The following is a 19,651-nucleotide window of genomic DNA, read 5'->3' as shown; positions in this document are numbered from 1 at the left end:
ATCACATAATAGGACCACCCATGAGAATAATAAGCCTACAAAGAAAAGGGATTGAAATGAATTTAAAAAAAAAAAAAAAGTATATTAAATATTTTCCCCAAGAATATAATATTAATCAGTGCAGCTCCTTCTCCCTTTTTAACATGCTGCCTGCATATCATGAGCAAATTGCCAAATTACTTTAAAAGTCCACATTTACATATCCAGTAAAGCATAACCCACATTAAGAAGGTGAAACCTAGAAAGAATGACCAATATTGCACAATAACCTCTATGGCAGATATCTAAAACCCATTACATTCCTTGTTCTAGAACTTTCCACTTAATAGAAGATGAATGCTGTGCCAGATAAACCACAAGATGACTCCGTTTAGAGCAGATTAGGATTCACTATCCTTAAAGAGAATCAATCAGCAGGATTTTCCTATAAAACCTAAAGCCAGTGCTAGAATGGCACTATCAGGCTGATTCTATACATACCTTTAGTTGTCAGCTTGGATGTATAGGTTTTGAAAGACAAGCAAGTAAAGTTTGTGAAATGAGCAGCTTTTTGATTGGCAGCAGCTATGGTGCAGATAATAGCTGGGGTGGGATTTCATAGTGATTTCTGCCCCCTGCCTGTTCCTCCTCTTTTTATTCATCCTAATTCCATTATAACGTTTTACTAATGGTTGTGACTATATCCCAGTGGCTAGAAGGACCTTGGGCATGACTGGCTTGGTTGGTAGGCGTGGTGATGTTCCCTCCCATCCACTATAATGATGCAAAGAGGGGCTTCACCCCCCTGAACCCCCTCATCTGGGGGTGTTACCCCTAAACCCCCGCTTTTATTATAATCAACTCCATACCCACATGAACTTAGAAAAATAATGCTGCTTTCTGGTATCAGCTATGTTGGTGGAGGCCCCAACCCTTCTAGTCACATAGGTATGATGTCAGCAGAGGTCATTCTAGCCACTAGGATATAGTCATAACCATTAGTAAAACGCTATAATAGGATTAGCATAAATAAAAAAGGGTGAGGAACAACAGGCGGGGGGGCGGGGATCACTATGAAAACCCACCCCAGCTATTATCTGCTCCACAGCTGCTGCCAATCAAAACGCTGTGCATTTCACCAACTTTACTTGCTTGTGTTTCAAAACCTATACATCCTAGCTGACAACTAACGGTATGTATAGAATCAGCCTGATAGTGCCAGTATAGCACTGGCTTTAGGTTACATAGGAAAATCCTGGTGATTAGTGTGCTTTAAATTGGTGTCACACATCCAACTTTTACGGTCCAAGTACCGGTTCCAATATCCGTACCAGCCATAGGTCTCCTGATCCAAACTAAACATCCTCATATACTTATCAGGGCATTGAGTCTGGGTCAGGAGAACCACAGATGATCCAGTTATTGTGGACTGTACTTAAAATAGGATGAGTGAAACTGGCCTTAAGAAGATGCATATAACAGATCACTGTTTGGACTTTCCAACCAACCCTATAAAATAAATATGGGGCAGTGGAGTAACCTGTGACTGATTATACAGGGCTGGCTTGTAGACTGGAAGGTACATAGATCCACATAGGAACTGTAGACATAAACAGGTAGAATATATTTTACGATGTTTCTTACTTTTTACTGGTCCAAATGATATATTACATGAGTAATGAATGCAAAATGAACCCCCCAAAAATCCCCCCAATATGTGAGTTGGGATCAGACATAATGGCTGACTAGTTTTAGTAAATGCCTTTCAGTGTCATGGTAATTCATACCTCATTCCCTTCAGATGTTTCCAGCGCCCTCTGGTGGTGTTTGTAGAGCTCATGCCTTCTGTCCACCTGAGTCTGAAAGCGAGGAGTTTGCCAGAGAGGGTCATTTTCTCCAAAAGTAGGTGACAACACCCAAGGCACTTGTGTCACTCGTGAGCAAAATACAAAGGGCTTAAATACAGACCTGTGACAAATGTGGGCACAATCATATATTTAGTATTTTTACCAAGGCTTTTCAGGATTAGAAAAACATGTCTGCTTTCTTCCAAGAACAGCACCCCATATAACCATAGGTTGTGTCTGGTATTGCAGCTCAACTCCTTTGAAACGAATGAGTGAGAGCTACAATACCATGCATGACTAAACAGATGTTTTTGGGAAAAAAAAATTATTTTTTTTAATCACAGACACCTCTTCAATTAAACAATGCACAAATATATACAGCGGTTAAAATAACTATTGAACACGTCACCAATTTTCTAATTAAATATATTTCTAAAGGCGCTATTGACATGAATTTCTCACCAGATGTCAGTAACAACCCATCCAATCCATACAAGAAGAGAAATCAAACCATAGATATCCAAATATTTAGTGATGTGTAATAATGAGAAATGATACAGAAAAAAGTATTGACCACGCTTACTGAAACATATTTAACACTTTGCATAAAAGCCTTTGTTGGTGATGACAGCTCCTGTACGAGAAACTAGTTGCATGCATTGCTCAGGTGTGATTTTGGGCCTTTTCCACTCTTCAAATCCTGAAGGGTTTTTTTGGGCTACTTCTGCAAAGGCTGCTTTACACCAGACAATCCTTTTTTTGCTTGGATCTGCACTCTCCCCATTTGGCACAGGTGATTTTAATCAGCAGGAGACTGCAAGAGGGGTCAGCCTTCTTTTTGCTCCCAGTTCACTTATGGGAGCCAGTGGGAGGTGAGTGCACAGCTCCTCTCACTGTGTGCTGGTGCTGTGTGGTGGCTGCTGTTGTGGTGGTGTGGTGTCGGTGGGGCGGCGCGGCCTGGAGCCTTGGGGGCTTTGCCTTGCAGCATGGGTGCTGTGAGGCACCAGGTCGCCCGCCCTGCTGGCGCTTTGTCACTGCGGCGGTGGTCAGTGCACGGTGCCACACAAAAAGGTCAGGTTAGGGACCCACTCAAGAGGTTTGCCGTGACGTGGCAGTGGGCTTAATACAATCTGATCAGAATGGTAACAAAAGAACCTCATGTTCTATTTAATTTTTTGCCTAGCGGCTTTAGATCATTGTATTTTTGGGATGTGCGATCCATGTCTTTTTCTTCATAGTATGGTATTTACACCAGACAATCTATCGTGCGATAGATCGTCGGGGTCACGGTTTTTGTGACGCACATCCGGCATCGCTGGCAATGCCGGCCTGTGTGACACCTCCTAGCGACGCAGTATCGCTCACAAATCGTGAGTCGTGTACTGGTCGCTAGGTTCCATAATATCTGTCCTGAAATCGGGCGACGGTTGTTGATCGTTCCCGTGGCATCACACGTCGCTCCGTGTGACACCACGGGAGCGATTAACATCGCGTACCTGCCTCCCGCGTCAGCCACCGGCTCTATGTGGAAGGAAGGAGGTGGGCGGGATGTTTACATCCTGCTCATCTCCGCCCCTCCGCTTCTATTGGCCGGCGGCCGTGTGACGTCGCTGTGACGCCGAACGTCCCTCCCACTCCAGGAAGTGGACGTTTGCTGCCCACAGCGAGGTCGCACAAAAGGTAAGTATGTGTGACGGGGGTTACCGACTTTGTGCGCCACGGGCAGCGATTTGCCCGTGACGCAAAAAGGACGGGGGCGGGTACGATCGATTGTGAAATTGCACAATCAGTCGTACCGTGTAAAGCAGCCTTAAGCTTTAGTTCCTTCCAGAAATTTTGTATTGGATTCAGATTGGCTAGGCCATTCTAGTAGCTTTATTTTCTTTCTCTGAAACCAATTGAGAGTTTCTTTGGTTGTGTGTTTAGGATCATTGTCTTGCTGAAATTTCCACTCTCATTTTATCTTTATCATGCTGGTAGATGGCAGCAGATTTTTATCAATATTGTCTATTTATATTTGTCCACTCATCCCTCAATTATATGAAGTTTTCCAGTGCCGTATGCTCAAGTCCCACAGCATGATGATCTCACCTCCAAAACTTCATTGTTGATATGGTGTTTCTGGGGTTATATGCAGTGGCTTGTGGCCTCCAAACATGGTATGTATTATGGCATCCATAGAGTTACATTTTTGTTTCATCGGACTAGACTATATTCTCCCAGTATTTCACAGACTTGTCTAAATGTTGTTGAGCAAACTTTAAATGCACTTGAACATGCTTTTTGTTCAGCAATGGAGTTTGGGTTGTGGAGCGTACATACAGCCAATGGAGGTTGATGTGCCTGTGGTGATCCCCATTGGGGGGGTAGTGCCCTTCGTTTCTCATTGATACTTTTTCAAGTGTTTTACAGAGTAGATCTGCCTTAAACAGATGTTGTGTGCGAAAACTCAGTGTTACGGTGTCACTAAGGGGCGCGACCACTTAAAGTGCCTAGGGCAGCACGAAGGCAAAATACAGCCCTGAGTGCATTAGTTATGGTTTTCTTCTTCTAGGTCTTTCTGTAGCTCTCCACAGGTAGTTCTTGGCTCTTGGACAAATATTCTGATAATTCTTTTCACTTCTCTGTCTGAAATCTTGATCGGAGCATCTGGTCGTGACCGGTGGATGGTAAAATGATGTATTTTCCACTTCTTCCAGATTATGGCCCCAACAGTGCTCACTGGAACCTTCAGTAGTTTATAAATTCTTCTGTAACCAATGACAGTATGTTTTGCAACAATATGGTTGAGAATGTATTAAGAAAGCTCACTGGTTTTACCCATAATGAGATGTTTCTTGTGTGGCACCTTGCTAATATGAGACACCTTTTTTATAGGCCATCAGTTGAACCAGCTGATATTATTTTTCACGAAGAGGCTGGATTGCTTTCTAATTCGTGATAGATTTCAGCTGATGTCATGACATTCATGGCTTTTTGCACCTCTTTCGTTATGTCGTCAATACTTTTTCCATGGGTCATTTATTATTACACATAACATCTTTTATGGACATCTATGGTTTGATTTTCTTTGCCACTGTGGATTGAATGGGTTGTTACCGACATCTGGGGAGAAATTCATTTATGAAATATATTTACTTAGAAAATTGGTGACATATTCAATACTTATTTCACCTGCTGTAACTACAGTATGTTAGGTAATGCTAGTGCCTGGTATATCAACCAGGGCATCTACTGTGCATTCAGCCACAAATTAGGCACTTGATTAGGTTTCATTATAAAACAAAAAGAGACTGATTCTTCCATTCTTTCAATCAAGTGATTAAAATCACATCTGTAGATTGCAATCTGAAAATGTTATTTTTTTCCGTTGTCTCTGCACCAAGATACATTTTCAATGACTCAACAAGACAACAGTGTTGGAGGTAGGTAACAGTATAGCATTTTTGCTGCACTTTAATCTATGTGATATCTGATTATCTTAGAAGTTGAGATGCATGAAGAAGGTAGGTGTGCCAGGTAATGTAGCGTGCTTGGAAGTGAAAATGGACTTACTTATCTTAAGAACACTGAAAAGCCCCTGCACATCACATACAGCATTTATAATTAAGTGGTAACATCAGTGGTCTCTAACCTGGATGGATCAGGTGTAGCCGTCAGTAGATGGATGCACGGTAAATGAGGACAGCGAGGAAGCACAGAGACCATACTGGATGTAGTACGAAAGCCCCCAGAGTCCATGCAGATCCCACTCTCCTTATTTCTTAAGAGCTGCATCATTGACTCTGCGGTGATGTGCCCTAGAAGATGATTATATGTATTTAACTAGAATTACATCACTCTGCTCTGTACATTTTCCTCATTTAGGCAGCGCTCACACAAGCGATTATTCCTTCTTCCGAGAGAATTGGATTGATAATGGAAATGACACTTGGCTAAAAATGTGATCCAAGTTTGAGCCAAGTGTCCATTTACTATGATCCGATTCTATCACATGAGAGGTATGGAGAATACAGGGAACTTAATTTCTCCATCTTCTCCTGTCTGTGTCCGTTTAAATCGGACTGCACTCGGATGTCATCAGCGTACAGTCCAATGTTTTACACTCACCCATAGACGTGTATGTGTGCGCTTGATTTGCAAAACCACTCTTCGATCTTTTTTTTTCTCATGCGAAATCGGCATGAGAGAAGAAGACATAGCTCTGCAGTGCCCCACAGTACAACATTGGACCAAATGCTATCCAATAAACCATCAGATAGCACTTGTCCGATGTATACACTCTTGTGAGGGAACCTTAGGCTACATTTTGGATTCTCCACATGGATGTTTGTACAGAAAATTTGCTCTATGTCATAGTAGTATTGCATTCACATGCTGGAGACAACATCCACAGCTTATACCGTATATACTGGCAGATTTTTAATTTTGCAGCATGTCAATTTATGCTTTGGACATCATTACGGCCATTTACTGCTTTTGATTTTCCTCTGGGTCTAACAGCAGTAATTAAGTCTTTAGCGCTCCTACACACAGATTTCTGTCTGACCATAAAACATAGAAAAACTCCTTCCTTTTTCCCCCTGTTATGGGGGCACAGTGAGATGTATACAATGCCCCAAAATGTTGGCACTAGTATGCTTTTATGTACATATCGTCTTATGTTATTCTTTACTGTGATAACCCTTTCTGGTACTGATACCTGTAATAAGAGTGAACTCCTGTTATCAGGATTACTAAGAGCTTAGCATGAACAGTAGAATTATAATCCCTATATAACGGAAGTTCAACAAACAGAGGGTATAAATAATTTGCGGCACAGTAGAATTTTATTGTCTATATAGCAGAGCATCGCGCTTCTCACCACCTCACCTTTTTGCTTCTCCAGTAGTTCTTGCCCAGCTCGGTATCTTGCCTTTGCTGCCTCCATACGCACTGGCTGTGTCTTTAGAGAATAGACAGTTCTGAAGTTGAACTCTTCAGTCCCATTCCACCAGCCCTGTGCCAGAGCATGTGAACGGAGCTGAGGGTGCTCCTGCCATATCGAAGTACCAATGCTCAACTGGTTAGAAATGTTCCGAGCGCCCTCTGTGTAGGAAAGTTATTAGAGTGTTAATTTTCTTTTGTAAGATTCATATCATAATACTTCAGTACCAGTAGTGTAAACTTGCAAAGCGTTAGCAGAGATTGGCACTCACTAATCTGTATCTGGCCCCCTGTCCAGCACTACTATGCACTGCCCTCTAGGTGGACATTTTAGCCTATCACTTTTTGAGGTCCTGCCCATCAGCAAAATGTATACCCAATATAGGAGTCATGATCTCGTACTCCGCACATGTCCTATGTAGAATAACTGTAAATAACTACATTTTCTAGATTGACCGTTTGGATTACAATGTGTGAAGATTTGAGACCTTACCTGTAATTCTCTCAGCCACCCAGTATCGCCCAGCAGTCTCGAGCACATATGCCTCCAAACGATCACACAGCAGGAACGTGTTGTGGTACATGAAAGGCGCGGGGTCCTCCTTGCAGCTACCTCCCTGCCCATATTGGCCAAGCAGATCAGCGATTATCAGGACAGCATCTTTAGCAGAATGGGAACGCTCCAGTGCCAATCTACAGCACGGGCAAGAAATCAATACAAGGTGTAGGCCATGAATATAAGAAAGTAATAATGGTGGAGAATATAAGAGAGTTAGGCTATGTTCACACACTGCGTTTTTGGTCCGTTTTTGCTGCAGAAATTTCTTGAGAAATTCTTGTAACCTTTCTGCAGACATTCCCCAGCAAAACCTATGGCAAAAAAAATTAGCTGTGCACACACTGCGTTTTTTTCTTAAGAAAATTCTTTCAGTAGATTTTCTTAAGAAAAAGAATGAGCATGTCACTTCTTTTCTGCAGCTAACTGCGTTTTTTGCCATAGATAATTGGCACAATAACGCAGGGAGCAACCAGCGGTAAAAACGCACCAAAAACGCACCGAAAACGCACCAAAAACGCACCAAAAACGCACCAAAAACGCACCAAAAACGCAGGTGCGTTTTTGGTGCGTTTTTTAACACAGGTGCACTCTTAAGAAATTTCTTAAGAAAAGTCATTTTTCTAGTGTGAACATAGCCTAATACATACATAAAGTGATATTGTATACGATGGCCTGCCAATATAAAACATTTTAATAGTTTTTTATACTTATATTTTCCCACCTGACCAAATCCATGCCAAGAAGTGCATCATGCTCTTCTACTTGTTCCTTAGTCCATACAGCTTCATTTCCAATGCAGACTCCTATTTCATTAGCACCCATTTCTGCACCCCATAACCAAGCTGGACGACTTAACAGAACAGCCAGTGTCTTTGGTGCCTGCTCCACTTCTATGTATGTGCACTTTCCAACAAACATCAAATGTTAATATACAAGACTGTCATACAGGAACATTTCTGGATACTAGGGATGATCTATCTTACCATGACCTTGGACCCTTTTGGGTGTGTGGCAGCGCCATAGTACACAACCTCCTGGACTTCCATGCATGGTCGGTCCGAGTTCTTTGCAAAAACAACAACTGGTGAAAGTGAAGCAGGAGGAAGCGACACAAAGCAGTCACAGGAGCTGGGGTATACTGCCATGGACATGCTGCAGACAGAAAGAAGAGTTTTGTCAGTTGTTGTTCCTCTGATGCCTTCTGAGAAAACTGTTCCCCTGTGTTTGGCGCTCCAGGGCTTCTGAAAGGCGCAGACAAGTTTGGCTTTAAGAACACAATTATATTTTTTTTTTCAGTTTTTTATTTGTTTTGTATATTTTTCAGAGCCATAACATTTTCATTTTTCCATCAATGCATTTTTTATTTGGTGAGCAGTATTTCTTAATGGCACCATTTCGGAGTACATAGAATGCGCTATTGTGTTGGCTCCCTAATTCCTGTGCAAAATGGCACCCCCGCTCAATGAAGGCTGTCCCAATATGTCTCCGGGACAACCCTGGCTAGGTGGGAAACCTCTAATGTTACAATGAGGATAAACAATCCACCTGGGGTACCAAAATATAATAGAAACAACTTGGTGGTTACCAATCGTAAGAGGGTTACAAGAAATGAAAGGAAGCTAGATATCAAACACAAGGCCCCAAATAGGCCAATTTAAAGTGCCCCAGTGCATTCAAATAAGGCGACTTGTACCACAAAAGGGTTTAGCTATAAACCGATATCAAGCTCAGTATGATAATTAAGTCACTAGAATAGCAGAAATACAGTGATTAAGTGCAAGGATAAAGTGACTTGTGCTCTAAATGTGATGCCCTGGCCAGCCAGGTAGTCACAGATAGGGCCCCGCATTACACCTGTCCCTCATAGGTAACATACAGCCAAACACATAAACCCTAGTCACCCCCCTCAGGGCTTGATCGACACACCAGGGGGCGGAACCAGGCGGTTGGAAAACGCCCACCAAGAAGTCTAGCAGCCCGGGGTGGGAAAGTAAACAGTTCAGTGAGAACAAGTCTAGAGTTCAAGTTGGAGAGGTGTGTGGGCTGGAGCTGTCTGCAGCTCCAGCAGAAGAGAGAAAACCCAATTGAGCAGGTGCCAGGGTAGGAGCTCTGGTACCTCAGGCTAGGAGGCAGACGGAGGCCTCTGTCTGCAGGAGCCGGGAAGACAGCTCAGTGGAACCGAGGTGGACCGGGACAGGGTAGTGGCCCGCCGGTACCGACCTGGGGAACCGACTCAGAAACCGGAGCACAAAGGGGGTACTCAGACCCTGAAGCTAGGTCCAGAAGCTACTGGGGGCTAGCTAATTAACTGATTGCGGCAAGGACTAGAGGTCCTGTCCCCCCCAAAGTCCCGACTGAAGACAACAGCCCAACGAGGGGGGATAGAAAGCCACCGCCACGGCTCAGAGATTCCACGGGCCAGCGTCTGCGGGCAAAGGGCTCTTCAGGCTACCACAAGCTGGAAGCGGACTCCTGAAGTTGCAAGCACAGGCAGTCCACCATCACACACAGGTGCAGGAGAAAGACAGAGACCACCTGCCGGGTGGGGGACCAGACTGCAGCCAGCTGTGGGCACCGGCCACCATCACCTTGGTTTACCAGAGACTCGTGTGTTTACTAATAGTGAGTACATCAGCACCCTCCGGTCGCCCATCTCCCTGCACCGCCAAACACTCCCCAACGGGTCCCGGGGCCACCATCCCTGCCCACGGAGGGGTTAACAACTTGCTGCCAAACATCTCCCCCGGGTGCCCTGTAACTGCAGCAGTGGTGTCCACCTTCACCACATCCCGTGGGTGGCGTCACAAACTTAACACGGCTCCGGCCGTACACCTACGTCCCAAAACCACAAACCCCCTTTTGATTGGAGTGACCACAGGACCCCCGGGTCCGGAGACCCTCGAGCCACCCACTGAAGGTCTGGATCCGAGCGGCTTGGCTGCTGAGCACAGGGCGGTACATAAATCCTGACGAGAAAATGGTCACTATAATCTATATATATAATTGCCTTATTCTGTCTGTCTGTCTGTCTGTCTTGCTCCAAAATTGTGTCCTTACGGTGACACAAAGCTGATTGGCCGCTGGGCTCGCCATGGCCCCGCCCCCCCGCACGGATTGGCTGCTCGCCCAGGCTGCGCCCCCACACGGATTGGCCGGCCGCTCGCCCAGGCTCCGCCCCCCCCACAGATTGGCCTCTCGCCCCGGCACCCTGCAGGCATTGGCAACTCGGCCATGCCCCGCCCCCCTCACGTCAATGTGTGTGTGCGTGAGTGTATGCGATCGGGTGTGTGTGAGTATGCGATCGGGTGTGTGTGAGTGTATGCGATCGGGTGTGTGTATAATGATGTTGCTATCTGTGGAAAGGACAAAGATTGTTTCCGTGTGTTTGTGTCTATGTGTGTATCTACGTACATAGTCACCAGTTTTTGTCTGTTCTCCTATTATATGTATATACATGTGTGTGTATATATATATTTATATATATATATATATATATATATATATATATATATATATATATATCTCTTTGGATGATTCCAGCAAAGACTCCTGGTGGGGAAATACATTTTCTTTTATGAATCCAGCTAATTGGTTTAAGGGCCTAGCAGGTTGGGTTTCTGGCATTATACAATCCTGTATGCAAATATTGTTATTCTGTCTATTGCTTTATATAGCTGTAAAAGCATTGATATATGCATTAGCTAAACTACTGAATAATGTATGTTCTAAGAGTCCCAGCATTGAACCCTCTGTAGTTTACTACGGACCCCAAATGGCCTCTGCTGACCGGGAGTAGGTGTCCACACTGAGGGTGGAGGTGGATGGGTGAAGTGGTAGGAAGACCCCTCATGGGTACTAGGCCCATGAGCCAGCAGCTCCTGTTTGGAAGCCTACTGACCCTGTAGTGAAGGTTATACCATTTACAAAAGGGGGAAATTGATATAGAAGGGTTAATAGTTTCTCTATTTCTTCATTAAAGATTTATTGTTAATAGTAAGTATATCTGATGGTAGTTCATAGTCATGGAGCCTACGGAATAAGAGACAGGCTCAAGGATTATTATTGTCTCTAAATGTTCTTCTTATCTTCTTATCTCATATGCATGACTCTACATTTTTGTTTTGATAAAACTTAAAGGTCATATGAGCAACTTGTAAAGTCCAGCTAGAAGCTTTTTTTGCAATATCACATTGATCTGTAAATGGTATAAATAAACTGTACTTTGGTTAAATAAACAGAAAATTGATCATGCCCACATGGATGCAGGTCTTTTTCTCCGAGCGCTCGATCTTGATTAGGTCTGAAGAGGCCTAATTCAGAGGACCTCACTAGTGATCCCATAAGCTGACTTGTGACAAAACAGAACAGCTACAACAGGAGTGCGCAGCATGGCGGATGGAGCACGTTTGGGAGTGCGCAGCATGGGAGATGGAGCACGATGGGGGGTGCGCAGCATAGGGGATGGAGCACGATGGGGAGTGCGCTGCATGGGGGATGGAGCACGATGGGGAGTGCGCAGCATGGCGGGTGGAGCATGTTTGGGATTGCGCAGCATGGGAGATGGAGCACAATGGGGGGTGCGCAGCATAGGGGATGGAGCACTGCACAACACACCACACACACACACTGGGAACCACAAACAACTGCCCTACACAGACACCCACACACACAGACAACGCTGCACACACAAATATACGCACATACCGCACAACACACACATTGCACAAAACATACCTCCCCCCAAAACACACCACACACACACAAACCGCGCAACACACACACAACGCTACAGACACACAGCGCTCCACAAACAACGCAACACACATACAACACCGCTCTCACCCCCCGTCACACCCAGACAGCACCCAGAATATGTACAGCGCCCTACACAAACACTTGGTAACTACACACAACAACATCTATATATATATATATAACAAAAATCATACATGAACTACACAATACGTAAATTCTAGAATACCCGATGCGTAGAATCGGGCCACCTTCTAGTCTATATATATAATTGCCTTATTCTGTCTGTCTGTCTTGCTCCAAAATTGTGTCCTTACGGTGACACAAAGCTGATTGGCCACTGGGCTCGCCATGGCCCCGCCCCTCGCCCAGGCTCCGCCCACACACGGATTGGCCGGCCGCTCGCCCAGGCTCCGCCCCCACACGGATTGGCCTCTCGCCCCGGCACCCTGCATGCATTGGCAACTCGGCCATGCCCCACCCCCCTCACGCAATGCACGCTCGCTCTGGCCCCGCCCCCCGCATGCATTCCCCCAACCGACATGGAGCCACGACTCCCAGGTGAGTACTGTACCCCCGGGAGCCCACATCAGCGTACGCCGCCAACCCAGCCGACACATACCCTCGCATTGCTGGGGTTGCCGCCGTATGCTGGTGTGGGCTCCCGTGCGAGCGGGGGACGGGATACGCTGGTAACCATGGTAGCATAGTTACCAGCGCAGCAAGGTCCTGCAGCGGCGGAACATACACACGCACACACATAACAACACACACACACACAAACACACACACACAAACACACACACACACAGACATCAGATCACACTCACTCTCACACACACATCACATCGCATCCACACACTCACAACATCCTGGGATATCGCTTGCTTCTCGGCGGCGATACTGTGGAGTGACCTTCCAGGACCTGCCGGAGGATCACATGGCCAGAAGCATGTGGTATCTACGGATGTTGTGAGTGTGAGTGCGTATGTGCGATATCTTCAGTGTGTGTGTGAGTGTATGCGATCGGATCTGTGAGTGTCGGCAGAGGAGCACGGCGTGCTGGGGGAGGCTGGGAGGAGAGAGGCTGATCCTGGGGAAGGCTGGGAGGGGGAGGCTGATGCTGGGGGAGGCTGGGAGGAGAGAGGCTGATGCTGGGGTAGGCTGATGCTGGGGTAGGCTGATGCTGGGGTAGGCTGATGCTGGGAGAGGCTGGGAGGGTGTAGGCTGATGCTGGGGTAGGCTGATGCTGGGGTAGGCTGATGCTGGGGGAGGCTGGGAGGGTGTAGGCTGATGCTGGGGGAGGCTGAGAGGAGAGAGGCTGATGCTGGGGGAGGCTGGGAGGAGAGAGGCTGATCCTGGGGAAGGCTGGGAGGGGGAGGCTGATGCTGGGGGAGGCTGGGAGGAGGGAGGCTGGGAGGGGGGAGGCTGAGAGAAGAGAGGCTGATGCTGGGGGAGGCTGAGGCTGGGAGGAGAGAGGCTGATGCTGGGGACAGAGAGGCTGATGCTGGGAGGAGAGAGGCTGATGCTGGGAGGAGAGAGGCTGATGCTGGGAGGAGAGAGGCTGATGCTGGGGGCAGAGAGGCTGATGCTGGTGCAGCATGGGGGATGGAGCACGATAGGGGGTGCGTAGCATGGGGGATGGAGCACGTTTGGGAGTGCGCAGCATGGCGAATGGAGCACATTTGGGAGTGCGCAGCATGGCGGATGGAGCACGTTTGGGAGTGCGCAGCATGGCGGATGGACCACGTTTGGGAGTGCGCAGCATGGCGGATGGACCACGTTTGGGAGTGCGCAGCATGGCGGATGGACCACGTTTGGGAGTGCGCAGCATGGCGGATGGACCACGTTTGGGAGTGCGCAGCATGGCGGATGGAGCACGTTTGGGAGTGCGCAGCATGGCGGATGGAGCACGTTTGGGAGTGCGAAGCATGGCGGATGGACCAAGTTTGGGAGTGCGCAGCATGGCGGATGGAGCACGATGGGAGGTGCACACCTCCCCCCAACACACACACACACACACTGGGAACCACAAACACCGCCCTACACAGACACCCACACACACAGACAACGCTGCACACACACAACACCCAACACACAAACACCGCAGCATACATAAATATACGCACATACCACGCAACACACACACATTGCACAAAACATACCTCCCCCCAAAACACACCACACCCACACAAACCGCGCAACACACACACACAACGCTACAGACACACAGCGCTCCACAAACAACGCAACACACATACAACACCGCTCTCACCCCCCGCCACACCCAGACAACACCCAGAACATGTACAGCGCCCTACACAAACACTTGGTAACTACAGACGACATCTATATATATATAACAAAAATCATACATTAACTACACAATACGTAAATTCTAGAATACCCGATGCGTTAGAATCGGGCCACCTTCTAGTAACACATATAAAGTGGTTATGTGTGCAAAGAAAGAATTTGTTTGACCCAAAGGGAAGTAGTTGTTCAGATGAACGCCATATATTCCTACGCTCAGAATACATCACAATCAGTGTATCTGCCCCCTTAAGCCCACTTTACACGTTGCAATTAGTTGTACAATCGCATTTGCGATGTGACACGCCCAGGTTGCATATGGGATCTTATGCGATTGCACGTTGGTCGTTCATTTGCTGTCACACGAGCGTTAGTAGTCTATGTTAAATTGGTCAATTTTGTGTGCGATCCTTTAGATCATGTGTTCTGTGACGTATGCATTGGGCACCTTTTTTTTTTTTTTTTTATTTATTGACTTGCCAAGCGTGTGTAATGTGTAGGGATGTGTTTTTACTATGTCATCTGCCGTTCAGCTCTGCTACATGGCCGCTAACAGCAGACACAGACAGCCATGTAGCAGAGCTGAATGGCAGATGACAGCAGACACAGACAGAGCCGCACTGTCAGAATGAACTCGGGTGAACTTCACCCGACTTCACGGTCATGCTGCGGCTCTGTCTGTGCCGCGTCCTGATTAGCGGTCACCAGTGAAGGACTCACCGGTGACCGCTAATCTCCTAAGTTACTGAAGTTTGCAGCCCTCTCTCATATACTCACCGATCCCCGATCCCCGGCGCTGCACGGCGTTCACACTGCTCCGGCGGCTTTTACTGTTTTGAAAAAGCCGGCCGCCCATTAAACAATCTTGTATTCCCTGATTTCCCCGCCCACCGGCGCCTATGATTGGTTGCAGTGAGACACGCCCCCACGCTGAGTGACAGGTGTCACACTGCACCCAATCACAGCAGCCGGTGGGCGGGTCTATACTGTGTAGTGAAATAAATAATTAAATAATTAAAAAAAACGGCGTGCGGTTCCCCCCAATTTTAATACCAGCCAGATAAAGCCATACGGCTGCAGGCTGGTATTCTCAGGATGGGGAGCTCCACGTTATGGGGAGCCCCCCAGCCTAACAATATCAGCCAACAGCCGCCCAGAATTGCCGCATACATTATATGCGGCAGTTCTGGGACAGTACCCGGCTCTTCCCGATTTGCCCTGGTGCGTTGGCAAATCGGGGTAATAAGGAGTTATTGGCAGCCCATAGCTGCCAATAAGTCCTAGATTAATCATGTCAGGCGTCTATGAGACACCTTCCATGATTAATCTGTAAATTACAGTAAATAAACACACACACACCCGAAAAAAATCATTTATTAGGAATAAAAAACACAAACATATACCCTGGTTCACCACTTTAATCAGCCCCAAAAAGCCCTCCATGTCCGGCATACTCCAGGATGCTCCAGCGTCGCTTCCAGCGCTGCTGCATGGAGGTGACCGGAGCTGCAGAAGACACCGCCGCTCCGGTCACCTCCACGCAGGTAATGAAGACAGCCGCGCGATCAGCTGATCTGTCACTGAGGTTACCCGCTGTCACTGGATCCAGCGGTGGATGCAGCGGTGGCCGCGGGTAACCTCAGTGACAGCTCAGCTGATCACGCTACTCACCTCAGTTGCTGACTGGAGCTGACCGGAGCGGAGGTGAGTAGCGCGATCAGCTGAGCTGTCACTGAGGTTACCCGCGGCCACCGCTGCATCCACCGCTGGATCCAGTGACAGCGGGTAACCTCAGTGACAGATCAGCTGATCGCACGGCTGTCTTCATTACCTGCGTGGAGGTGACCGGAGCGGCTGTGTCTTCTGCAGCTCCGGTCACCTCCATGCAGCAGCGCTGGAAGCGACGCTGGAGCATCCTGGATTCCGCCGGACATGGAGGGCTTTTTGGGGCTGATTAAAGTGGTGAACCAGGGTATATGTTTGTGTTTTTTATTCCTAATAAATGATTTTTTTCGGGTGTGTGTGTGTTTATTTACTGTAATTTACAGATTAATCATGGAAGGTGTCTCATAGACGCCTGACATGATTAATCTAGGACTTATTGGCAGCTATGGGCTGCCAATAACTCCTTATTACCCCGATTTGCCAACGCACCAGGGCAAATCGGGAAGAGCCGGGTACTGTCCCAGAACTGCCGCATATAATGTATGCGGCAATTCTGGGCGGCTGTTGGCTGATATTGTTAGGCTGGGGGGCTCCCCATAACGTGGAGCTCCCCATCCTGAGAATACCAGCCTTCAGCCGTATGGCTTTATCTGGCTGGTTTTAAAATTGGGGGGAACCGCACGCCGTTTTTTTTAATTATTTATTTATTTATTTCACTACACAGTATAGACACGCCCACCGGCTGCTGTGATTGGGTGCAGTGTGACACCTGTCACTCAGCGTGGGGGGCGTGTCTCACTGTAACCAATCATAGGCGCCGGTGGGCGGGGTAAGCAGGGAATACGAGATTGTTTAATGGGCGGCCGGCTTTTTCAAAACAGTAAAAGCCACCGGAGCAGTGTGAATGCCGTGCAGAGCCACGCCGGGGATCGGGGATCGGTGAGTATATGAGAGAGGGGGTAAGAGGGATAGACTGACATGGACAGAGAGAGAGGGACAGAGATAGTGACGGACTGACAGAGATTAGTGCATGACAGACATTGTGAGGCGCTTCAGAACGCAGCTTTTCAGCTCCGCTCTGAAACAGACCTTTTTTAAGCTGCGGTGCAGAGCGCACACCTGCGCACATAGCCTCAGACACCGAAATCGTATGAGGGATGTCACACGTTACAATTGACTAGTTTCGTACTACCAAACGTCCAATGTATGAGGAATAAACGACGTGTATGCGATCACCGTATTTTCGTTCAATATCGATCGCATGTAGGTTTCACACGCAAACACGTCACGAACGATGCCGGATGTGCGTCACTTACAACTTGACCCCGACGACGGATTGAAAGATTTATTGAAGTGTGTAAAGCAGGCTTTAGGAAACATGATCCTAACAATTAGCTAGGAAGCAATACACGAGGGGCTGCTGATAAGTCTTTGGCTTTACCCAGAAAGAAACAAGATAGGATGATAAAGCTTTACATTTATTCCACATACTCTCCACTGATGTCACACACTTCTTACATCAGTATTCCAAGTTCTGTAAGCCTAGCAAAAAGAAGGATTTCGGTTGTGCCTCAAACCAGGCATCCGTAGCAGCCATGGCATCAGAAATGGTGTGAAATTTGGTACTCTTGAGATGTTTCTTCAGGTTTGGAAACAGATGATAGTCGGAGGGAACTAGATCTGGTGAATAAGGTGGGTGGTCAACCAGATGGAAGCCCAGCTCTGCCAGTTTTGCCGTGGTTGCTTGTGCAGTGTGAGCGGAGACGTTGTCTTGCAGAAACAAGATTCCTTTGGACAGCATGCCACACCTTTTGGTCTTCAGAGTTGCCTTCAATTGGTCCAAAATTTCAATGTAATACCTTACATTGATGGTGGAACACTTTTGAAGGTAGTCCACTAGTGATTTTTGCACCCTGAACTTCTTTGGTTGAGGAGAACCACTGTGCCTCCACTCTTGACTGCTCCTTGTTTTCAGGGTCATACAAACAAATACAGGTCTCATCCATAGTGACCAGTCCATCCAGGAAGTTCTTATCAGTCTGTAAACGCTGACAATTGGAAGGGGACGTTTTCACTCGCATGCTTCTCTGATCTGTTGTCAAACATTTGGGGACCCACTTTGCAGATAGCTTCCTCATGTCCAAATGTTCATGGATAATGACACAAACACGTTCACGGGAAATCCCCATGATGTCTGCTATTGCTTTAGCTGAAATTCGTTGATTCTACAGTATGAGGTTGTGCACAGCATCGACTATCTCCAGAACAACAACCACTCTTGGTCGTCCAGAACGTTCCGCATCATTGGTGCTGAAGTGGCCCGTTTTGGCAACCCAGTTCTTAACTGTGGAATATGAAGGATATTGATCCTCCAATGTCTGCAACATATCACTATGAATATCCTTTGTGGACTTTCCTTGCAGAAACAAGAATTTTATCACTCCTCTGCTCTCAGTTGCTGTGAATATCGCATTAGACTCCGCCATTTTGTTTTCCTGCGTGCGTAGAACACTGTTGCCATAAGCAACAAACACAAAATTTTAAAGAACATATATTAGACACATAAGGCTTTCATGTGATGTTACATTCGTTACCATAGAAACAAAAAAAGATCACAAAGCCAAAGACTTATCAGCAGCCACTATTACAGTATAAAGATATATAGCAGATAGGGAAAAGGAAATTATACTGTTCTTTGAAAGACATCCATAGAGAGTGGGCTTAATGCGTTTCTCCTCCTTGATACAGGTTCATCAGGAGGTGTACAGAACAGACCAGAAGACATCTATGATGCATATGTGTCCCTGTAAGGGCGCTATCCACCCCGACTCACAAAGGTGAATGTGGCCTGATCAGATGACAACAATCTCTGGACCCAATAGCAGCGCTCAGTCTATATTCCATTATGTTATTCTTATTAGTTATTTATTTTACTTCTATAGCGCCATAATCATTACTGTCCCCATTGAGGCTCACAATCTAAATTCCCTATCTGTATGTCTTTGTGGTGTGGGAGGAAACCGGAGAACCCGGAGGAAACCCACGCAAACACAGGGAGCACATAACAACTCCTTGGTGGGATTTGAACCCAGGACCCCAGCACTGCAAGACTGCAGTGCTAACCACTGAGCCACTAAGTCCCATACTTGTGTATTTCTAACATCTCTTTCATTAAAAGGGTTAATTCTCGCAATTTGAGAGGGAAAAAAAAGTGTCCTTTGTGCTCTGATTGAACTTGAAACCTTGTTATCAGATGTTTGTTACATATTATCAGCGTGTGACTGACATATTTACACCTCGTTTTATTTATTTTGCCGCCCTGATGTAAATGAACCCTGCCTCATCCTTCCGTCTCATTGCACACATACATGTCATAACAATGCGAACTGAGAACAGGTGGGGAGATTGCCAAAAAGTAAAAGGAACTTCCCCTATGGTAAGAGTTTCCAGCCCAGTGACTCCTGCCGCCCATTCTATGCCTCAGTTACTTTATCTCCCCCTTGGATGCATCTTTACCTGGTTTGTTGCGTCTGATCCTTCTGTGTACAGAGGTTACTTCTGGAGAGCTGCGAGCGGCTGAACTCGACAACCGACAGGGCCAGATGGTGTA

At 46.7% G+C, this 19,651-nt stretch overlaps 1 protein-coding gene across 1 annotated transcript in view; it reads right to left on the bottom strand.

The window, feature by feature from the left end:
• Positions 1-19,651, bottom strand: part of SCRN2 (secernin 2) — a 21,213-nt gene extending 1,562 nt beyond the window's left edge. The window contains exons 1-7 of the mRNA XM_075350071.1: positions 19,558-19,651; positions 8,295-8,463; positions 8,033-8,214; positions 7,246-7,445; positions 6,699-6,914; positions 5,461-5,626; positions 1,767-1,947 (exon numbers count right to left, since the gene is read on the bottom strand). Of these exons, the coding sequence (XP_075206186.1) occupies positions 1,767-1,947; positions 5,461-5,626; positions 6,699-6,914; positions 7,246-7,445; positions 8,033-8,214; positions 8,295-8,462 (1,113 nt within the window). The 5' untranslated portion in view covers position 8,463; positions 19,558-19,651. The remainder of the gene's footprint in view (positions 1-1,766; positions 1,948-5,460; positions 5,627-6,698; positions 6,915-7,245; positions 7,446-8,032; positions 8,215-8,294; positions 8,464-19,557) is intronic.

This window comes from Anomaloglossus baeobatrachus, chromosome 5, assembly GCF_048569485.1.
Source record: "Anomaloglossus baeobatrachus isolate aAnoBae1 chromosome 5, aAnoBae1.hap1, whole genome shotgun sequence".
NCBI classification, from domain to species: Eukaryota; Metazoa; Chordata; class Amphibia; order Anura; family Aromobatidae; genus Anomaloglossus; species Anomaloglossus baeobatrachus.
Note: the sequence above shows the minus strand (reverse complement) of the source record. Positions and strands in the feature narration are given on the sequence as shown.